Source organism: Macaca nemestrina, chromosome 13 (assembly GCF_043159975.1).
Source record: "Macaca nemestrina isolate mMacNem1 chromosome 13, mMacNem.hap1, whole genome shotgun sequence".
Taxonomy (NCBI): Eukaryota; Metazoa; Chordata; class Mammalia; order Primates; family Cercopithecidae; genus Macaca; species Macaca nemestrina.
Window position 1 is genome coordinate 106552414 of NC_092137.1, and position 21179 is coordinate 106573592.

The 21179-nt window shown below is 45.4% G+C and overlaps 1 protein-coding gene across 6 annotated transcripts in view; it reads left to right on the forward strand.

The window, feature by feature from the left end:
- LOC139357930 (anaphase promoting complex subunit 1) overlaps positions 1-20875 on the forward strand; it is a 131215-nt gene extending 110340 nt beyond the window's left edge. For 2 of the 6 annotated variants that reach the window (XM_071077103.1, XM_071077104.1), the window contains exons 45-49: positions 240-335; positions 1947-2145; positions 6511-6645; positions 16707-17261; positions 17627-20875. In XM_071077103.1, the coding sequence (XP_070933204.1) occupies positions 240-335; positions 1947-2145; positions 6511-6645; positions 16707-17261; positions 17627-18045 (1404 nt within the window). In that variant the 3' untranslated portion in view covers positions 18046-20875. Of the gene's footprint in view, positions 1-239; positions 336-1946; positions 2146-6510; positions 6646-9026; positions 9372-13949; positions 14889-16706; positions 17262-17626 lie in introns of those variants that run through there. The other 4 variants (XM_071077107.1, XM_071077106.1, XM_071077105.1 and 1 more) reach the window with 3 other exon arrangements.
- The last annotated feature ends 304 nt before the right edge of the window (positions 20876-21179 follow it).

The following is a 21179-nucleotide window of genomic DNA, read 5'->3' on the forward strand; positions in this document are numbered from 1 at the left end:
TCCTAGTTTGGTCCATTCCTCTCTTCTGTAGCACTTACTATCCTTAACTGTCTCTTGGGACTTAACTTTTTTAATTGTTTAATGTTACATGTGCTATGGCTTTTTTAAAAGATTGTAGTGTTACTTTTATGTGATCCATTATAGAACTTAAGAATGGGCCATAGTAGTACTATACAATTGGTTTTTGAATTGTTTTTGGAATATACTTTGTGCTACAAAAAGCTTCTGATTTTCTGCAGAAACAGGAAATTCTGGATCTCTTTTCTTCAGTACTCTATGAATGTGTTACCCAGGAGACCCCAGAGATGTTGCCTGCATACATAGCAATGGATCAGGTATGGATCCAAAAACCTATACCGATTCTGGTGAAATTTGTCCTGCAGTTCAAGTAACTCACTGAATAGTGTGGTAAGGTTCCTAGTGTCCTTCCTTTTAGTTTCCCATTTGCTTTTGGAAATTTAAGAAAGGAAACCATATAAAATTTGAAAGCTCTCAAAATTCCAAAAAGCTTGGGCTTTGTGTTGACAGGAGTGCCCCTTGGGAAGCTGTCTTCCTCTAAGGGTTCCCCTTCCTCCCTGTTATCTCCCCTGACTGAGAGAGGAGGAGAGCACTCCCTCCCTCTCTCCCATTTTATTTTTGCCTTCCTCCTTGCACTGCCTCTTTGTAGAAGTCTGCATGTGAGTAGTTAGTGGACAAACAGACCCCTAACGATGGCAGTACTATGAAATTAGACCTATGTGATGAAGCTTGCAAGAGGTTACAGAGTATATATGTAGTTATCTAGGGCGTTGGAGTTCATTTTTAAATTTCTCTTGTTATTGATGTTTTAAAAGAGCCTAAAGGGGTAATGCAGAAAGTAATGCTTAATACTGTTCTTAAAGGATCAGACCAATTTATTCACTTCAGGCAAATTAGTAATACATATGCCTTTTCATTATTATCATATCTTTCAGACCCAGATTTGCAGTTAAGCCAAGCCAGTAGTTTTCTAACCTGGCAAAAATTTGCCTTGGTATCTTAAAAATACAGATCCTCTAATTCCATGCCTCATCTATTGAATCAGAATTTCTGGGGTGAGATCCAGAATCTAGTTTTAAACAGCTGTTTAAGTGAATATAATAAGGTCACAGCTGAGCATCTGAGACTCAGTGTCTAAGAGAAATTACCTTTAATGGTAAAATAATTTGCTAGAAAGCTGAGTGGAGAAACATACTTAGTCAGAGGATAATTCCCCCAAACCAGAAAACACACAGTGTTAAGTAACATTGTTAATTAAAAGCCAAGTTCCAGTATAACTAAATAGGCCCAGAATGCTATTATTGTCTGGAATCCACCCTTTTTTGGTTGGCAAATATGGATATATGGCATCCACGCTGGCACTGCTTCTCACAGTACTTCTCTGTACAGCAGCCAAATAACAAGTTGTGTTTTTAAGTTGCTGGCTGAGAATGTGTCTTTTTACCCTCTGAACCCTCACACCTTCGCAGTCATGGGTGGCAGGTCTTTATGCATGAATATCTCCTCTGGTTGCAGCTGTAGTGACTTGCAGATGGATCCCAAGGGCACTATTATTAGTAGTGTTCCTTTGCCCTCTGCCCCCCTGGATCCCTGCCATGTCATTGTACCCGGCTTGAGTTTTCCAGAGGTGACTGGCTGTGACCTTTTGGGTCTTGGTTATTCGGAGCTGTTGAGCCAAGAATGAGCTCATTCACCTTTGTTACTTTTCCCTGCAAGCTGCTCATGTAGGGCCATATTGAAGGAGGTGAGCCGTGCACCTCTACCCAGTGATGGCTCCTCTGTGGGCAGACCGCCTCAAAACACAGAATGGATCCCCCACCACCCTTTATAATTAGGAGCCACGTTTAAAGAATACTCAGTCTACAACTCTGATGAAGAGGCAGAGAACTCTTTGATTAAATGGATTGTTGTCCTCTTTCCTCTTCAAGGCTATAAGAAGACTTGGGAGAAGAGAAATGTCTGAGACTTCTGAACTTTGGCAGATAAAGTTAGTGTTAGAGTTTTTCAGCTCCCGAAGCCATCAGGAGCGGCTGCAGAACCACCCTAAGCGGGGGCTCTTTATGAACTCGGAATTCCTCCCTGTTGTGAAGTGCACCATCGATAATACCCTGGACCAGTGGCTACAAGGTAATAGTAGCATCGTAGCACGGCGCTCCTGTGCTTTTGAGATACATTCGGTTCAGTCTTTTCTGTTGTAACTTTTTTTTTCATTGGTAAGCAAGATAAATCTGAGTATAAGCAAGAATGGCTATAGATTTAATGTTTCCAGCTAGATGAATTAGGCTTTGATTATCTGCTTCAGCTTCTTTGGAAAAATGCATCTGGCCCAGACAGAGAATATTTATAGCATTTTAAATACCACTTGGTGCTCAGGACCTTGTTCTCTCTTCCCTAGCATCAGATCACATTTCCTTTCCGGTGCCTCTGTCTCCCATTTCCTAGGTGTGTGGCCTGTCGCCTGCCTGAGGCCAGCAGCCATCCCGTTTTTGTACTGGTACCCCATGTACACGTAGAACTTGACGTGTGCTTGCTGAGTGAGCTTGTTGTACCAACTCAGTTTTGAAAACCTGGGACGGCACAGCTATGTGATGTCACAGTGGTGGCTTTCTATCAGCAGGATTTGTGATTGCAAGGAAATTGTAGTTACTCATTAACAGTGTAGAAGTGATTCTGACTTACATGAGGCAAGTGATGGGGCCTTTAGATTTACGGAAATGTATCTTATGTGTTAAATACACCTGAAACTGATTTTCAGGAGTAGACTTCTTGATCTTTTCATTCTTTTTAGTTCATCCAAATGCTCCCAGTAAATATCTGACAGTTGCTTGCTTTGGGTTAATACTAACCTTAGTAATAGTAGTAGAAACAATTCTTGCTTTGATTAGTGAAAGCTATTAGTAATCAATAGACACTAAGTGTTTGAATATAATTCAGTTTATCCACCTGTAACACCAGGAAATAAACTTCTGAAAAAAATTAAATTGTAAACCAGGTTGTGAGAGATATACTTGGAAAGCCTAATTTCAGACTCTCCATGTTTATATTTAACAGCTACATTCTATTTGTCATTTCCTGTTCAGATTCAAAGATCATATAGCTTCAAAATTTTTTTGGTAGTCAATTTTATCCTCACTTTTGGGGAAAAACATGTTATTTCATAGGTTTTGGTGTTTCGTTTTTATTCAATTTAACATTTGATCACCTATGGCAGACCTTTGCTATTGATAAAAAATACTTCCTTAAATCTTTGCAGATTCTCTGATTTGCACATTTCCTATAATGTATGGAACTTTGGCAGTGACTAGAACATTCTCTAAAACAGGGCCCTGATTGTCTTGTTGCTCTTTAGTGCATTTGGTGGTTTCCAGTATTGCTGTGAGCCTCCATTGAATTTGACTTGCCACTCAGATTTATCAAAAATGTGTTTATTTTCTAGTGAAAAACTAGAATTTTTTTTAAAAAAACCTCTTAAATATATGGTCTCCTCTCTTACAAGCGCTAGCAGTGGCATTGGGGTAGAGAACAATAAATTAAGTGAAAATTGGAAATTGCATTCATATTTGTGAGTAAAAATCACAGATGCATATGTGGACTTTCAGGGTCATTCACTAATAACTCATTAGATCTGAGATAACCCATGAAATCACTACACTAATCTGAAAATGCAGCCAATTGATATTACATAAATGTCAGTTTTTTGTTTTGATATGGAGTCTTGCTCTGTCACCAGGGTGGAGTGCAGTGGCGCGATCTCAGCTCACTGCATGCTCCGCCTCCCGGGTTCAAGTGAGTGTCCTGCCTCAGCCTCCTGAGTAGCTGGGATTACAGGCGCCTGTCACCACACCTGGCTAATTTTTGTATTTTTAGTAGAAATGGGGCTTCACCAAGTTGGTCAGGCTGGTCTCAAACTCCTGACCTTGTGATCCATGTGCCTTGGCCTCCCAAAGTGCTGGGATTACAGGCGTGAGCCATAGCACCTGGCCTATATAAATGTTTTGTACAGTATTTATCTCCTCAAATTACAGTCTTAGGCAAAGAAAGCGGGTTTCAAGTTTAAACACTTTAAAAAGTTTTATTAACTTTTTCATATTTTGTTATGGAAATTTAAAGAATATACAAAGTAGACTAGTGTAATAAACCTCAACACCAATTTTAGTAGTTGCCAGCATTCTCCTGTTTTTGCATCATCTGTACCTTCACCCACTGCCACACTCAGTTTTCCCAATTGTGTCATTTTACTTTCCCACCAGCAGTGGAATGCAATGCAATTTTTGGTATTGTCCTTTTTTTTTTTTTTTTAAGACTTGTCAAGTGCAGTAGGAAAGCAAAATAAACCCAAAGCAAGCAAATAAAAGCAGAAACCAATGAAACCAAAAACAAAAACAATAGAGAAAATCAGTGAAACAAAATGCTAGTAGGCTTGAGAAAGTCATTGAAGAGAGGCTGAACCATGATGCTCTCCTTCATGATGAGCTGCTCAAAGAAGAATCTCATCTGTTCTCCTTTGATCTTTCTCCCTCTGCTGCCTCCCCCAAACCTAAACGTTTCCCCCCTCCCAGTAGACCGACATCCTCGCAACTGTATTCAGTGGAGTCTACAGTTTTCATCTCACTCCATCTCTACAACGGTGAGGCTTTTAGCTACATTTTGCTTCTTGAGATGGGCCTTCCTTGACTTCGTCACAGCAGACTTTCCCGATTTTTAAAATAATCCTATTTTAAATTCTTTCTCAGTATTTGTCACCATTTCACTGTCATTCCTTTGTTGACCCTTTTGGAAGTCATCCTTGCTCCTTTCCCTCCTTCCCTTCTCCCCTCCTCTGCCATGACTGACCCATTGCTGAAGCCTTCAATCCTCATCATAGATATTTCTTGAATTTGTCCACATTTTACTACTTCTGCCTAGAACAGAATGATTATTTTGTGCCTGGACCACTGTTATAGCCTCCTAAATAGCCTCCTTGCTTTTTCTCATCTCCATTCTAATCATCTCAAGTTAACTGACAGAACAGTCTTTTAAAGAATGAACTGATCTAACACTCCTGCTTAAAGCTTTTCAAAGACTCCTGATTCAGCTATGAAAGAAATCCCTACTGTGTGGCACCAGGACCTGTGTGACCTGCAAGGCACCTGTTTTCCTCAACAAAGCCTCTTTTACACCACTTGCTCCTCACACCACGCTGGCCTCTTCTACCTCCTCAAAAACACTGAGCTCCTTTTCACTGTGGGGCCATTGAATATGCTGTTTTCCCTCCCTAGAAGCTTTTCCTCTCATTCTTCACCTGTCCAACTCATATTTATCCTTGCAGCCTCAGTTTTAATGACCTTGCCTCCCAGGCCCTCCAAGACCACTCTACCTCAGGCAGCTTTCCTGCCATCTGTTGCCTGCCCGCTCATGCTCTCAACTTTTTTTCTGCATCTAAATGCCTTTGTTTGCAAGTAACAGAAGACCTGACTTAAGCTGTCTTTAAACAGTGAGGACACAAATATGCTTATGTCATTAGAAGTCCACAGGTAGGGCATGTAAAGGGTCATCTTATTCCATTGTCTTCAACTCCATTTCTCTGAGGTTCCATCAGCTACATTCTGTGCCATGACTTTATCCTCAGTGCTTTTTTTGGATGGTAATAAAATGGCTATAACATGTTCACCTCTAGCTCAGCATGATGCCCAGAGGAAGAAGAAGAGTTGCTTCTAGGAGCTTTGTGATGAGAATGAGGGGATTTCTTTCCCTGGAGCCTCCAGCAAGCATGTCATTAAGTACCTCCTCAGGTTTCTGGCTCTGAGTTGCATCTCATGCACACCCTCAATCTATCCCTGTGGCAGAGACTGTCTCTTATTGAAAAAATGGCCTGGGTCTGCCTGTCTCTGAACTAACACTGTATCAGGGGAATGGGATTGCCTTGATCACCCAAGACCGGTGATTCTCAAAGTGTGGTTCGTGGAGCAGCACGACCTGGGAACTTGTTAGAAATGGAGTTTTTCTGGCCCTACCGCAGACCTACTGAATCAGAAACTCTGTGCTCTGTGCTCTGTGTGGGGAGTGGGGCCCACTCATCTGTGATTTAACAAGCCCTCCAGGGGATTGTGATACATGGGAAAGCTTGAGAACCGCTGGCCAAGACTAATAAGGATCTAGTTCTGGAGCTGAAGTCTGTCCCATCAAATATTCTAATACATGGTGGAGGGTGGGGTGTGAAGGGGTATTTTGGGGAGACAACCACAGTGACCACTGCACCTTTATAGCACTCTCACAGTTCATAATTATGCATTTGTTTGTGTCATTATTTGTGTAATATCTGTCTTCCCCAACAACACTCTAAACTCTACAATGACAGGGACTCAGTCTAGCTTGTCACCGTAGCCTCAGTACTCAGTACCAGCTGTAGAACCTGCTTATAAGTTCTTGATGAAAAAGTAATAGAAAGAAGATATTTCTTGTGCCTCTCAGTTCTGTCATCAGTTGGTTCAGTTCCATTTGTTTCTCTCACAGCCGGGGGTGATATGTGTGTGCACGCCTACCTCAGCGGGCAGCCCTTGGAGGAATCGCAGCTGAGCATGCTGGCCTGCTTCCTCGTCTACCACTCTGTGCCAGCTCCACGGCACCTGCCGCCTATAGGACTAGAAGGTAATCGCATATCTGAGTCCTCTCTTCGGTACCTCTGTTACCTACCCCTTTGTGTTCTAGTTTCTTGGTAGGAAGAGTTTCTAATTAGTTATTGTCCCTAGTTTGACTTTCCTCTTCATTAATGTTGCAGTGTCATTGCTAGGAACTGTTTTGGAGCAAAAAAGAAAAAAATTATCAACTTTTTACATGAATAACTTTCATTTTTATTCAGAAAAGGATGGATTCTTCTTCACAGAGCCCCAAACACTGGTCTAAAAATTTTTTTTAGTATATACTAAAATATATACAAAAAAAATTTTTTTTGAGAAAGGCAGAGATTGTTCCATTTAATCATTTAAACTTGAAGTTTAATTACATTACTAGTTTTTTTGCTGTTTTGAAAGCCTCTGATAAAAGTTTACTATCTAGGGACTTCTAGTTATGGCCATGATGGAATTGCTTGTATTGGACTCACTTGCCCTCCAAAACAAGTATAAAAGCTAAAAAACCAAAAACCAAAAAACAAAAAACAAAAACATAAGAAAAGGGAAGTACAACAGGGAGAGCTTTCTGTTCACTCTAGCTTCTCCCCCAAAGGCATTTGCCAGTTCATAGCACAAGAAGTAGAGTCCCAGCAAAAGGCAGCAGTGCTGCAGGGCTGAGGAGCCAGAGGCTGGGTTTGTGATTGTCCAAGAGCCTAGAACTTGAGGAACAAAATCGCAGGCAGGAGAGAACAATAGGAATCATAACTCAAAATCTGGATGTACCTTTCCCTTGAGTTACTTACGACATTTTAGCCTTCATATATATGGGGTAAGACTTCAAGAGATCTAGCAGAAGCCACAAGGCCAAAAATGTAAGCAAAAGTGTCTGCAGCAGCATAGGACCGAGGAGACAAAGGGTGGAATTCAAGACTTGTTGAAGTGAAGTGGCTCTGATCAGCATCCCAGCTCCTCAGGTGAATTAATAGCTTGGCCAGGCCCTAAGCCTGCTCTAGCCTATGTTTAGACCTGGTGTGCTTCAGTTTCCCTCCAAGCGGACTAGACCTACAATTAGCCTTGAGCAGAACTGAGGTGATCTGCATGCTTTGTCCCCACCTAGCAGAAGAAAACGTAACCTTCATAGGAGAAAGAAAACATACCCAGAGCCTCTGCAATTTCTGGTCTACAGGATTCAGTGTTGAATAAAAAATTACGAGACATAATAATAATTTAAAAAAAAAAACAGATCATAGAAACAGACCTATGTGTGATTCAGATATTGGAGTTATCATACTGGGACTTAAAATAACTATGACTAATATTTCCAGGAAAATAGAGAGAAGGATGGGAGTTTCACCAGAAACCTGGAATCAATAAAAAAGAGTTAAATGGAAAGTCTAGAACTGAAAAATGTAATAACTGAAATGAAGATCTCAGTATTGGATTATTTGAAGTGAACTGGAACACACTTATCTGCTGGAAGACGAGTAGAAAGTAAACAGACTGAAGCACAGAGGGAAGAATGGGTGGGAAATACAGAGAAGAGTACAAGAGATATGTAGAAACCGTGGGAAAAAAAAAATCAAATATGTATGGAGTTGGAATAAGAGAATAAGAGGAGAGAGAGAATGAGTTAGAAGCAATATTTGAAGAGACAGAAGCTAAGAATTTTGAAAAATGGTGTTAAATATTAACCCACAGTGAACCCTAAGCAGGATGAATACAAAGAAAACCATACCTCGTCACATTAATAGTCAAACTGCTAAAAGTAAAAGGAAGACATTTTAAAGCATAGACTTTCTCTTCAGGCCAGGATGGACAAACAGAGTTGTTCAGTGGTCAACTGCATTAGAACCAGTAAGATACCACTTAGATAGTAATTGAAGGTAGACAGGCACTTTTGCTCATTATATTTAAATAATTATATATATATATATACACTTAAACAATATTAGTAGTTTCACATATAGTTATAGGTCACTTTCTGAAGTCTAGAATGGGTAAATTCTATCAAATCATATTCAGGTTGAGTATCCTTACCCTGAAATCTGAAGTGTTTGAAATCGAAAACGTTTTGAGCGCCAACATGATGCTCAGAGGAAATGCTCATTCCAGCATTTTGGATTTGGGATTTTCAGATTAAGAATGCTCAGCTGGTAGGTGTAATGCAGATATTCCAAAATCCAAAAAAATCCAGAATCCAAAACACCTCTCTTCCTAAGCATTTTGGAAAAGGGATACTCAACTTACATTACAGTGTATTAGGGAATTTCATGATTTTAAATATTGTCTTTGGATAATCATTTTCAAAGGGAAAAATGCCTGTTTTCAACGTGACTGTGTTTCTGAAGCTTCCTTGAAAGGAGAGGTACGGCTGAATTTATTTAGAGATGTGACCTTCCCGCCCCATTTCCGTTTTAGGGAGCACGAGCTTTGCTGAACTGCTCTTCAAATTTAAGCAGCTAAAAATGCCAGTGCGAGCTTTGCTGAGATTGGCTCCTTTGCTTCTTGGAAATCCACAGCCAATGGTGATGTGACCGTGTCTGGTGGTGAACCTACCCTGAGACGTGACTTCTGCACAAAAACGTGACCAAACATCAAAGCTAAAGCAATGTTTATAAAGTTTTATGGTATAACTAGGGGGAAGTGAGCTGCACAAACCTCAGTGTATTTTAAATCTGTTCCTGCGGTCATTAACATTATATGATACGTAAAAGCAAGTCACAATTTACTTTTGTAAATAAAGTTTTTGGTTTGTTTTCAAAACTCTCGATGATTGCTTTAGTTTTGGACTTAGAGAATAGAGCAGTGGGTGCTGGAGTGAATATTGATTTTTAAAGTCTTTGAACTGTGGTGGTACAGGTGAAGTGACTATGTTCAAAAACGCAGTTTTAAAAGAAGCTATATCATAAAGTTTTACTTTCTGTGGCAAAAGAGCGTGTTAGCATTTCCTCAGATCGCAGTTGTCCCATCTAAAATAAGTTTGTACTTCTGGTGACAATGCCAGACATTCTCATGATGTGATCACCTTAAGCAGGAGAAGGAGATTTTTGCCCTCAGTTGCTCAACATGAAGTACTATGGACTGAATTGTGTCCTCTCAGAATTGTATATTGAGGCCCTAACCCCTGTGTGGCTGTATTTGGCAATGGGGCATTTAGGAGATTACTAAGGTTAAATGAGGTCATCATAAGGGTGGGGTCTTAATTCAATAGAATTGGTGGTCTCCTAAGCAGAGGAAGAGAGATTTTTCTTTCTCTCTCTGCCACGTGAAGATGCAGTGAGAAGTCGGCCATTCTGCAAGGCAAGAAGAGCCCTTACCAGGAACAGACTTGACTAGCACCTCGATCATGGACCTCCAGCCTCCAGACTTGCAAGAAATACATTTCCCCTGTTGAAACCACCCAGTCTGTGGTGTTTTGTTATGGCAGCCTAGGCAGACTAATACACAAAACCTGCTCTGAATAGATAAAATAAGAAATTACTACAGACGGCGCTTTAGAAATTGTATTTAAAAACGAAACAATCCATATTTACCCAAGATTTACAGAATGTACGTCTGTACACGGGAGGGATTTCTGGACTAGTGGATGATGAAAAATGTCCATATAAAGGCACCTCCAGCTTCGAGTTGCCAACACAGGAGGAAGAATGCTCTCTGTTGTTCAGATGCTGATGTGTGTCCTGTGCTTCCTGGACGGCCAGTGGGATCATAAGCTGGTAGAAGCAAGATCTTCATCCACTGACTTCATATTTCTTCCACATCCTGAGCTGTGTTGTCTGACTTTAAAAATAAATTAAAGCAAATGGAAATGTTTCCATTGAGATTTTGGCAAAACCCCACGTGGCATTTGTCTCTGCGGGCTACACTTGGAAGGCATGCTCCTGGAGGCCCAGCGGTTTTCTCTGGCCTCTCCGTGTCCTCCCATTTGCGTGCCTGCCTCAAGGACTCGCTTATTCCCGATGTGAAGCGGAGGCACGAAGGGGCTGACTGAGAGGCTGAAATGTGCTTCTCTTCACACTTACATAGTTTTCTTCTAATTAAAAATAAAATTTTAAGTGGTAGATGATGAAAATTCCTTTTGAATCAAGATTTTAAAAATTCAATATCAAACCAATTGTTACTGTCTTCACTCTCCATTGTTTACGACTGTGTGCTTTTCCCTGAATAAAGAACGATTGGAGAGACATCTAGTTGTTTGCACACATATTAACTCATACTTAAGGGAGAACAGCTTTTAGAACATCGTCGACGAAAGCAAATATCAGCTTTAAAAGAGAGAGGACAGAAAGACTGCAGATGGTCCGGAAGCAGCATTTTTAGGCCGTCTGATTAGCTGGGAAGTCAGCCCTTGAGTAGGCCTGCTGGATCATCAGATAAATCCATTTCAGCTATTTCTGGACCCTCAAAAAATCCTGAGGGTATGGCTCTCACCATCCAGAACCTGCAGCCTCCTTAGAGCCATGGCTGTGAGGGAAGAGCTGCAGAAAAACATTTGGCTGTTAAGTGTTTTGGCCCAGAAACAGCACAAATCATTTCCTGTTAAAGCCTGTTGGCCGGAAGTAGTCATACTGCTCTACTTAGTGTGCCCAGGACTGGGAGGAGAGGCAGATGCTGGTGAGGATGTTATGCCAGTTACAGCATGGTTCCTCACTTACTAATTCCCTGTGTCCCTCTTTTCTACTTAGATAGATAGAAATAGGTATCACTGCTTCCATAGACAAAATTAAAGAAACCATACAATTTACACATACACTCAGAGCGCTTGTTCTTTCCCCAGTAGACACTGACGTCTGTGCTCCTCCCTTGTGGGTCTTCTGAAGGACCTAGCAGGAGACCCAGGTTGAAACCCTATAGAACCTTGCCGTGTGCTGCCCAGTCTGCCTTGAATAAGGCCATTTTCTCACCCTCTGTCTAGTAACTAGCTGACTCCACAGCTCATGGTGAGGGGCATGTCTCAGCTCAGGGGGTCCCCTGACATCCCAGAGGAAGCAAGAAGGTGGGGGTCTTTCACCTCTCAGCCTGATGATCTGTGCACACCCACTCGGTGGGAGGCCAGGGTGCCTGTGGGCAGATGGGTCAGAGTGTGGGCCAGGATTTGGAGTAGAAGCCAGAGCATATGAAAGTCCAAACCAGGAAGACTTTGTTGCCTCCCCCATGTGGGGTTGAAGGCCTCTCTTCTGAGGTCCCCCATCCTCATGCTGACCAAATTTGGGGGGAAATGTCTCACTGTGTGAGGATCATGCCAATTAAGCTGTAGGGGAGGACACAGGATCTGATCCCCTCTGTATCCTTAGCGCATGCTATCTCCAGCCAGCAGGGGAAGGAAGCAGAGGTGAGGTGGGAGAGGTGGCCACTCTGGACAGTGTACCTGGGCTGGCTGCCTCTCAGCGCCCACGAGCACCCCACAGATATCCACGCCTGTGTACAAAGTTTCCCAAGTGGTGGCCTTTTCCTGCTTCCAAGAGCTGCCCAGGTTCCCCCCTCTCTGAAATAACATTGGTTGCTTCTCATTACGTCACAAGCTGCAGAAAAAAAAATTGAAATAAAAACCCTCTACAACTGTATCCTTAACTCTTACCTGTGGATAAGGATGGACTTGCCTGCCCAGCATCCTCTGTCTTATGTCTTTGGGTGAAAGGGAAGCTGGAATGGGCAGGAGGGGCTGCTCAGGGCAGTCAGGACCTTCAGGTTTCAGGCAGGGAGACCCACTGATCAGACACTTGCATCAAATGTCAGTGCTAACAGATCCCTTAGATGGCACCGGTCCTGCCCCTCCTCGAGTGAGATCCCTGTGGCTCAGGGAGGGAGGTTGACTGCCCCAAAGCACCCTTCACAACTGTGATGAAGCTGGCTTTCAACCATGCTTCCTATACCCCACCCTGAACCTGGTCCAGTACTGCCTGCATTTCCAGTCCAACAGACTCTTAGGAGGAAGCAATGATTAAATGTAAGTGAAAAGGCTTGGCACCAGGAAGAGTTTATGAACACATTTCAAAAGCAGACATACTCTTCTTTACACCTTTGGAAAAACAAAGGCTTTGTGTATCTTGGAATTTGATTAACTGAATTAATCTGTGTGTTGCTTTCTTGGTCACTTAACAAGCACCTTGATTTAAATTTTTTTTTCTCATAGCTAAAAAGATTTCATCCTAATTTGTATGGTACATTATTATAATATGAAATCTTAAAATAAGTTATTGATTGACTGAGACAGAGTCTCCCTCTGTTTCCCAGCCTAGAGTCAGTGACATGACCGTAACTCATTCCAGCTCACTGCAGGCTCAACTTTCTGGGTTCAAGCAATCCTCCAGCCTCAGCCTCCTGAGTGAATGGGACTGCAGGTGCATACCACCACACCCAGCTAAATTTTTAAAATTTCTGTAGAGATGAAGTATTGCTATGGTGCCGTCTGGTCTCAGACTCCTGGCCTCAAGTGATCCTCCTGCCTCAGCCTCCCAAAGTGCTGGGATTACAGGTATGAGCCACTGCACCCAGCCTAAAATAAAAATTGTATACCAAATTCAATACAATTTATAAATAACTGGAAAGTCTTAATTCTCAGTGCTTGCCTTGTCTCTGTAGTTAAGGGATCTGTCACACTCAGGCACTCTTCCTTGTGACGCTGTAGGCCACGTGCTTCAAGAACTCAGGCGCACTAGCTCGTGATCCACATGGTTACATCATTAGGGGAGCTTAACATAGGGTGGAGGTTGGAAGTCACTTGGGTTTCTTTCATTTGTCTTATGTTCACTTTTGTGCGTATCAAGAATATTTTAGGCCAGGCATGGTGGCTCACGCCTGTAATCCCAGCACTTTGGAAGGCCAAGGGGGGCGGATCACCTGAGGTCAGAAGTTTGAGACCAGCCTGGCCAACATGGCGAAACCCCATCCCTACTAAAAAAAAAAAAAAAAATTAGCCAGGTGTGGCGGCACATGCCTGTAATCTCAGCTACTCGGGAGGCTAAGGCAGCAGAATCTTGAACCAGGGAGGCAGAGGTTGCAGTGAGCTGAGATCGCGCCATTGCACTTCAGCCTAGGCAATAGAGCAAGACTCCATCTCAAAAAATAAAAATAAAAGTAAGAATATTATAAGTGCTGCTTATTGTACCAGTTCAGAAATTAAGGCAGTTTCATCAGCTGGAAACCTTTCTCACTCCATGTTCTGTGCAAATTTCTGTAAATCCACAGAGCAGGGCATAGGTGGTGTCTCCAGCGTCACTTCCCTCCAAACTCCCCGCTGTGTTGCACTAATTCATTTGTGGCTGATCTCACTGCGCCCCATGGGTGGGCTGGATGTCAGTCAGCTTGGCGTCTTCACTGCCTCCTTTTGTCTCTCCTCAGCTTCCAGCTGTTCTTCACATGTAGTGCCAGATGAGAGTCTTCCAGGGGCAGATGCCCGTGCAGGGCCTGGAGGATAGAGGAGGAGATGAAGCCTTTACTGTCCTGCACTGGCTACAGCAGACACAGGGCAGATGGCACACTCCTGGCTGCAGGAAGCTATACCAGCTGTGGCAGGTGTCACCACTCCTGAGTTTCTGGAAGTTTACAGGAGCTTCTCTGTCCTCTGCCTCCTTTCTTTCCTGTTTGGATCTCTGAACAAACGCCATGATCCCTTGAGGGATGCAATGACTCAGATGTAAACTCGTCCCCATCCCTGAGTCCCACCAAAACCACCCACTGCCACCCAGGGACTAGGCTTTGCTTCTAGAATTTCTAGCCTCCTGGTCACCTCCCCCAAGCTTCTAGTGCTGTTCAATTTTCTTTTCCAGTCTCAAATCCTCAGTTGCTCTCTAAAATGCCAAAATTTCTCTGCAATTTCCTAACCCCTGTACAGACTCACCTGGGTGGCACCGATCTCACAGCTGCAGCGGTGGGTCTCACTGTGCTTTCAGTACAACCTTACATAAGTGTTCAGAGAAACCTGGACTGAGGAAATGAAAACCTGCCCTGCTACTTATCAGGCTGGTGATTCTTTATACAATCCACCAGTGGCGGGCCCCTGGGTTTATTCCATGTCTTTGCTATTGTGAATAGTGCTGGGATGAACACGAGTGCATGTGTCTTTTTGATAGAACAATTTCTTTTCCATTCGATAGATACACTCAGTAATGGGATTGCTGGGTCAAATGGCAGCACTCTTACGTTCTCCGAGCAATCTCCACACTGCTTTCCACAGTGGCTGAACTAATTGACATTCCCACCAGCAGTGTGTAAGTGATCCCTTTTCTCTGCAGCCTTCCCAGCATGTGTCATTGTTTGACTTTTTTTTTTTTTTTTTTTTTAAACAATAGCCAATCTAACTGGGGTGAGATGGTCTTTCATTGTGGTTTTGGTTTGTATTTCACGGATGATTAGCGATTAGTGATATTGAGCATATTTTCGTATGTTTGTTGACTGCTTGTATGTCTTCTTTTGAGAAGTGTCTGTGCCTGTACTTTGCTCACTTTTTTTTTTTTTTTTTTTTTTTTGAGACAGAGTCTCGCTTTGTCACCCAGGCTGAGTGCAGTGGCCGGATCTCAGCTCGCTGCAAGCTCCGCCTCCCGGGTTTACGCCATTCTCCTGCCTCAGCCTCCCGAGTAGCTGGGACTACAGGCACCCGCCACCTCGCCCGGCTAGTTTTTTGTATTTTTAGTAGAGACAGGGTTTCACTGTGTTAGCCAGGATGGTCTCGATCTCCTGACCTCATGATCCACCCGCCTCGGCCTCCCAAAGTGCTGGGATTACAGGCTTGAGCCACCGTGCCCGGCCTGCTCACTTTTTAATGGGGTTGTTTTTTGGCTTGTTGTTTTAAGTTTGCCGCTTCTTTGTCGGGGAAGGGGGGAGGTGGGGGAGGGCGGGAGCTACAAGAAAAGAGAGAAGGAGATCAGAGCACAGTGAAGGCAGACTCCTGAGCATGGCATCCCCTAGTGCCCGTCAGAGGGGAGCTTAGGTCGACTGTCTCTCCCCACTGCTCTTATAAGCAATGAGACCCATGGGGGGCCAACAACTGCTGTTTTTCTTTGGAGTCTTGAGATCTCAAATGAAAAGCATGTGGATGAATTGAACGTTATACCCAACTTGGTTTATCTCAGAGCACGCTTTATCTGCCTTCTTCTCTCCCCATTTCTTTTCTCCTGGGGTCAGAATAGGTTCCATCACAGCCTGCAGCGTGGCAGGCTGTTCACAGGATCATTCTATTACAACCATGTGCCCAGGCAAAGTGTTCCTTATGCATTTCACTAGAGGTCTCCCCTCTACTTCAAGTAAATCCAAAGATTAAAAACTAAATTTAAACCAAAGAAATCAGGTGGGCACGGGTGGCTCACACCTGTAATCCCAGCACTATGGGAGGCTGAGGCGGGTGGGTCATTGAGGTCAGGAGTTTAAGACTAGCCTGGCCAACATGGCGAAACCCCGTCTCTACTAAAAATACAAAAATTAGCTGGATGTTGTGGTACACGCCTGTAATCCCAGCTACTCAGGAGGCTGAGGCAGGAGAATCACTTGAACCCAGGAGGTGGAGGTTGCAGTGAGCCAGGATCATGCCACTGCACTCCAGCCTGGGTGACAGAGTGAGACTCTGTCCCCAAAAAAAAAGAAAAGAAGGAAAAGAAATCACTTCTAAAGGGTGTGATGCTAGACAGTGGATGATGGGTTTCTATAAATGCCTCATCTTTTGTGTCTGTCCTCACAGTTTGGTATGTGTGCTTTTTTCCATTTTGTTTCTAGTGATCCAATTTTTTCAGAGACCAGAGAGCCCTGGTTGCTCCTTCGGCCCATGAGAAGTGAGATCCTTCAAGGGCCTGGCTCAGCGTAACTTGCTTCCCTGGGAGCAGCACACACACAACAGAGCAGGGGGTGCCGGCGTTCGTCTTTCTCTTTCTTTCCCAGAACCACCGTGGTGATTGTCCCTTTCCCGCAAAGGATGAATCTCAGTGTGTTTCATGTATTTATGTTTAAAATTTTAACCTCAGATCAAAACCCTGCAGAGGTTATTACCAAGAACAGCATTTACAAGAGTTCCCTAAAAAATTGACCTGCAGGTTGAGACCTGGTATTGTAGAGTACATGTTTCCATAATCAAATTCATTTGGAGAATATAACCCTTTCTTACCGCAGGAGTTCTCAAAGCCCTCTCTGTGCTAATATGCACGAAGAAACTCAACAATAGGATGCAGGAGGGCCTCCACATGCCCTCTAGCCCAGGGGGGGCCTTCAGGAGTACAGAGGAAGGAGCTGGCTCGACTCTGCGCAGCCCCAGGCGAGGGCTCACACGCACTTGGACCGTCTGCAGACCCGTCCACGCCCCACTGGTCGTTCCCTGGGAACCTAGGGGGCGTGCTGGCACACCCAACTCCAGACCCAGTGATGTGGATTCTGGGCCTGGATCTGAAAGGGAGATGCAGGGGAGTGAGCACTGGATGGGGGACCCGGCCCTGCTCTCATCCCTCCACCTCCCCAGCTGGCCAGCATCCCCCACACACCTCGCACACCTCTGGGGTGACCCAGGCTTGGTGCCCCATTGCCTGGAAGAACTCTATCTTCAGCGGCAGGAACTCCTTGTAGAGGTCTGGCCAGTGCTCCTTGCCCAGCAGGAACTAGAAGATGCTCCGCTTGGACGTGGGGTTGTCCTCCTCCATGTGGGAGGTGATGTAGCTGTTACAGGAAAAGACGGTAAGCTTGCCTGCCCCTTGAGTCATGGCTGCCAGCCTCAGGTGGGACAGGAGGGAGAGGTCACCTAGGAAGAACCATGAGCCCAGGCAGAGTACATAGAGGAGAGAGGGTCTGGGGGAGCCTTCTCTGCCGGGTGACCCGGATATATAGGGGCCCCAGGGTGTCCTCAACACCGAGCCTGTGGGGCCCATGCTGTGCCCAGCCCGAGACAAGGTCCTGGGATTGACAAGGTCATTTCCTAGTGGCTTTTGTCTTCAGGTAACTCAGTCTCTGGGCAGCAAGTGGTGTTTTCCCCACTGCTTCCATTATCTCAGCACCTTACTCATTGCCTTTCCTTCCTCACCACCTTCACATGGCCTCTGAAGGTCTCATCTGCTCTGTGACCAAGAAGAACAACCAAGCGCAACCCAAGCACAAGGGCATGGCTGAGCTGCCCGGACAGGCTGAGGGAAACATGGGATTCGGGGATCTGGGAAGGTTTCAGAGCAGGTCCCTGAGGAGGTGCTTGCAGGGCCAGGAAGAAGTGGATCCGGTTGTAGCGGTGCCCAGGCAGCCCGACGCAACCGAAGTACTTCACCACCGTGGACAGCAGGTACTGCCGGAGACAGAGGCTGGTGAGGGAGGCCAGGGAGGAGCAGCAGGAGAGTGTGTGGCGTGGGCCATGGGACCTTCCCCGCCCAAAGGGCAGGGTGCAAAACAGCTCAGGGCGGGACTTGCTGTGGGTCTCATATATCTGTGCCACCTTGAGATGAGCAATTGGAAGGCAGGGAGGGGTTCCCAGTAACTCCAGGCAGGGCAGGGACGGGCAGCGTGCTCTTCCTTCTGGCATCGAGCGTGCATTTCTCCAGGGCTCCTGCCCAGATGGAAATTCTACTCTCTCTGCCTGTTCCCCATGGGGCGGTGACTCTGCAGACCCCTTGTCCCTGTCACTCCAGTGCTGTTGGTACCTTGTCAGACACTTTGAGGAAAATGTCAGCTTCCAAGAAGCTGTGGATAACGGGATCCTCTGCAAAGGAAAGAAGAAGTCATGAGGCCTTGGAGAGGCCCTTCAAGCAGGACTGAGTGTGTGGCTGTGGGATGTTTCAGAGGAAAGCAGGAAAACCTGAACCTTCTCTGAGTTCCTCTGTCATGGTAGGGGACCCAGCTGCCTTTCCTTCAGGAAGTGCTGGGCTTTGCCTCAGCAACAGCTGCTACTCCCCGCATTGACACACACAGGTTCGGTTTCAACTGCAGACGTGAATGTTGCTACTGTTATTTAACCCTCAATAGGGTCACAATGGGATGTGATAAATTCGTTCACTGCACAGATGTGACTTGGGTCTCAAAGTGTAACGCATTTGCCTCAACTGAAAAGCTTGGATGTGGCCCTGGGTCTCTGTTACCCCACGACCTCTCACTGCATCATACTGTGGCTGTGTCAAGCTCCCTGTCCCACTGCCACTGAGCACTGGGGCTGTGGTGGGGAATTTCATGGCCCCTGGGCTCACTGGACTTTGCTGCCTTCCGGAAGATGTGACCTGGCCTCTGCTCCTCTGCAGAAGGCCCATCTTTGATTCGAGGTCTCCCCTGGAGGGGCCATTTCCTAGAGAAGACCTGAGAATGCCAGGTCCCATCTGTCCCTACCCCAGGATGATGACCCCGGCACAGCAGGGAGGGTGGGTGGCTCACCGTCATCCTCTCCCTGCCTCTTCTCTAGTAAGCCTGGCCCTCGGAAGAGCCCTGTCCAGCAGCACTGTCTGTGATGATGGAGATCCTCTCTACCTGGGCTGTCCTCTGCAGCAGCCGCCAGCCCCACGTGGCTGTTGAGCTCTTGAAATGTGGCAAGTGAAACTGACAAACTGGATATTAAAAGTGTGTTTAACTCATCTAAAATAAAACATAAGTAGCTACATGTGGCTGGTGATGCTGTAGTGAATGGCATGACATCCATGTTTTCCCCAACCCTGCCACACTCATCCCGCCTCTGGTCCTGATGCCACCTTCTCGGACAGACCGTCTCTGAGTTTCCCATTTCATTAATGTCTCTGGCCTCACTCATGCTCCATCTCCAGTCGTCATGGCCTTGAAATAAATTTCCTTGTCTGCCTGTATCACTGGCTGAGATCAACTGATTTTTGTATATGCTGTTTGTTTTTTGTCTCCTCCCACTTTGAGCACAAAGAGAGCATGATCTCGTCTGTCCTTTCCTCACTGATCTCTAAAATCTTGACCGGTGGGGAATCACTGACTGGGTTTCTGTGGGAAGGGGGTGCAGCCCTTGGTGTTTCAGCCATGAGCCTCTTTTCCTTCCCTCCAAGAACCTGGAGGAAGGAAACCCCCATCACACTGCATTGGAAGAGGGGCGGCTCTGTGTACCGGCCTCCTGGGCTTCTCGGAGTCCCCGGAGGTTTGCGCATGCTCCCAGGGCCCTGGGCGCTCCACCATCTTGGAGAACACACCAAGCGGTCGATAGAAGGCTTCTTGGTCCTCAGGGCGGTAGCTGGGTCTTCTCCTCTTGTTCATCCTGACTTTTGTTCCCTCAATATAGTTGACAGTCCGTATGTTCCTATTGTGGTCCCTCCTCCGCCTGGACTTCGCTGGGTGAGAGCTCCTGAGGAGGCTGAGCCGGAGGCGGGAGGGCTGCCGTCAGGCAGAGCTGTGGAAACGACAGACTCCATTGAGCACAGACGTGACCCACCCGGGCACCCCTGGGCCTTCTGTACTGCTCACCCTGAAGACCAGCCCCTGCCTCGTGTGGACAAGGGGACAAGTGCTCACACACCAGTAACTGACCCTTCGTGCAGGGAAGGTGCAAGGAAGTGGAGGGATGACGGAGGACACACACCTGCCTTGATAGCCCCCACATTCCTCATCTTCTGGCTCCTCTTTCCCTGGGTTCTCTGCTCAGGGACAGCCACTGATGAGGCAGAAATGGCAGCCAGAGGAGCTGAAGAGAGAGAGGACCCCATGTGATCATGGATGGGACCCACGTGGTAAACGCTGGGCTCCTCCCTTCTCACCTTCAGAAGTTTGAACGTGACATGTGAGGGGATAAGGGGAATGACCGTCGTCCCCTTTGCATTTATCTACACATAAGGGTAGGAATCAAGTTACCTACTTACCTTTCTCTGCCAGACAAAAGCTGCTCTCCTCTGCCTCTTTCCATGGCTTTTTCTGCCTGGAGGACTCCTCTATGGAGACAAATGTGGAATTATCTGGTCTTCTGTCTTCCATAACTACAAAAGTGAGCAGGAAAGTGACCTCCTGGCTCACCCTGACACCCTTCCCCCTGTGGAATCTGACTAAGGAGAGTTGAAGGAAGAAGGAGAGATGATGCTGGGGCCATGGTAGTCCATCGTCCTTCATTCATTCGGGGACCATGGGCTAAGGGCAAACCACTGCACACACCTGCCTTCCCTTCCACGCATGCCCTTTCTTCCAGCCCTTCTTTGCTGGGTCTTGTGGGCTTGGAGCAGCCTCTGAGCAGCTGATGTGCACCTCACAAAGATCCTGTCTTCTCTGGCTACCAAAAAATGTAAGGAACCCAACATGATTCCAACCAGGCCATGTCTTTCTGCTTAACCTGCTTCTTGTGAAACATAATAATAATTAAAAATTGCAATAATAGTAACTAACCATTATTGATTGCTTACTAAACACTAGATGTTGATCTGTGCACTAAGAATTGCCTCAACTTAATCTTTATAATCTATGAGGTAAGGTTGATAATGTACCTGATTCATAGATGAGAAAATGATGCCTTAACTTGTCTAGAGCTTCTTCTGTGACCTTGGTTAGTGCACTTCGGATTTGGGATTAGGACTTGTGTTTGACAAGTGCTTATGGTGGTGACACTTGAGTCTTGGTCTCATTTCCAGTAGGGTCAAACTGATGACCTGACATACTTATTTTCTATGCTCTCAGCTCTGCCTACATACC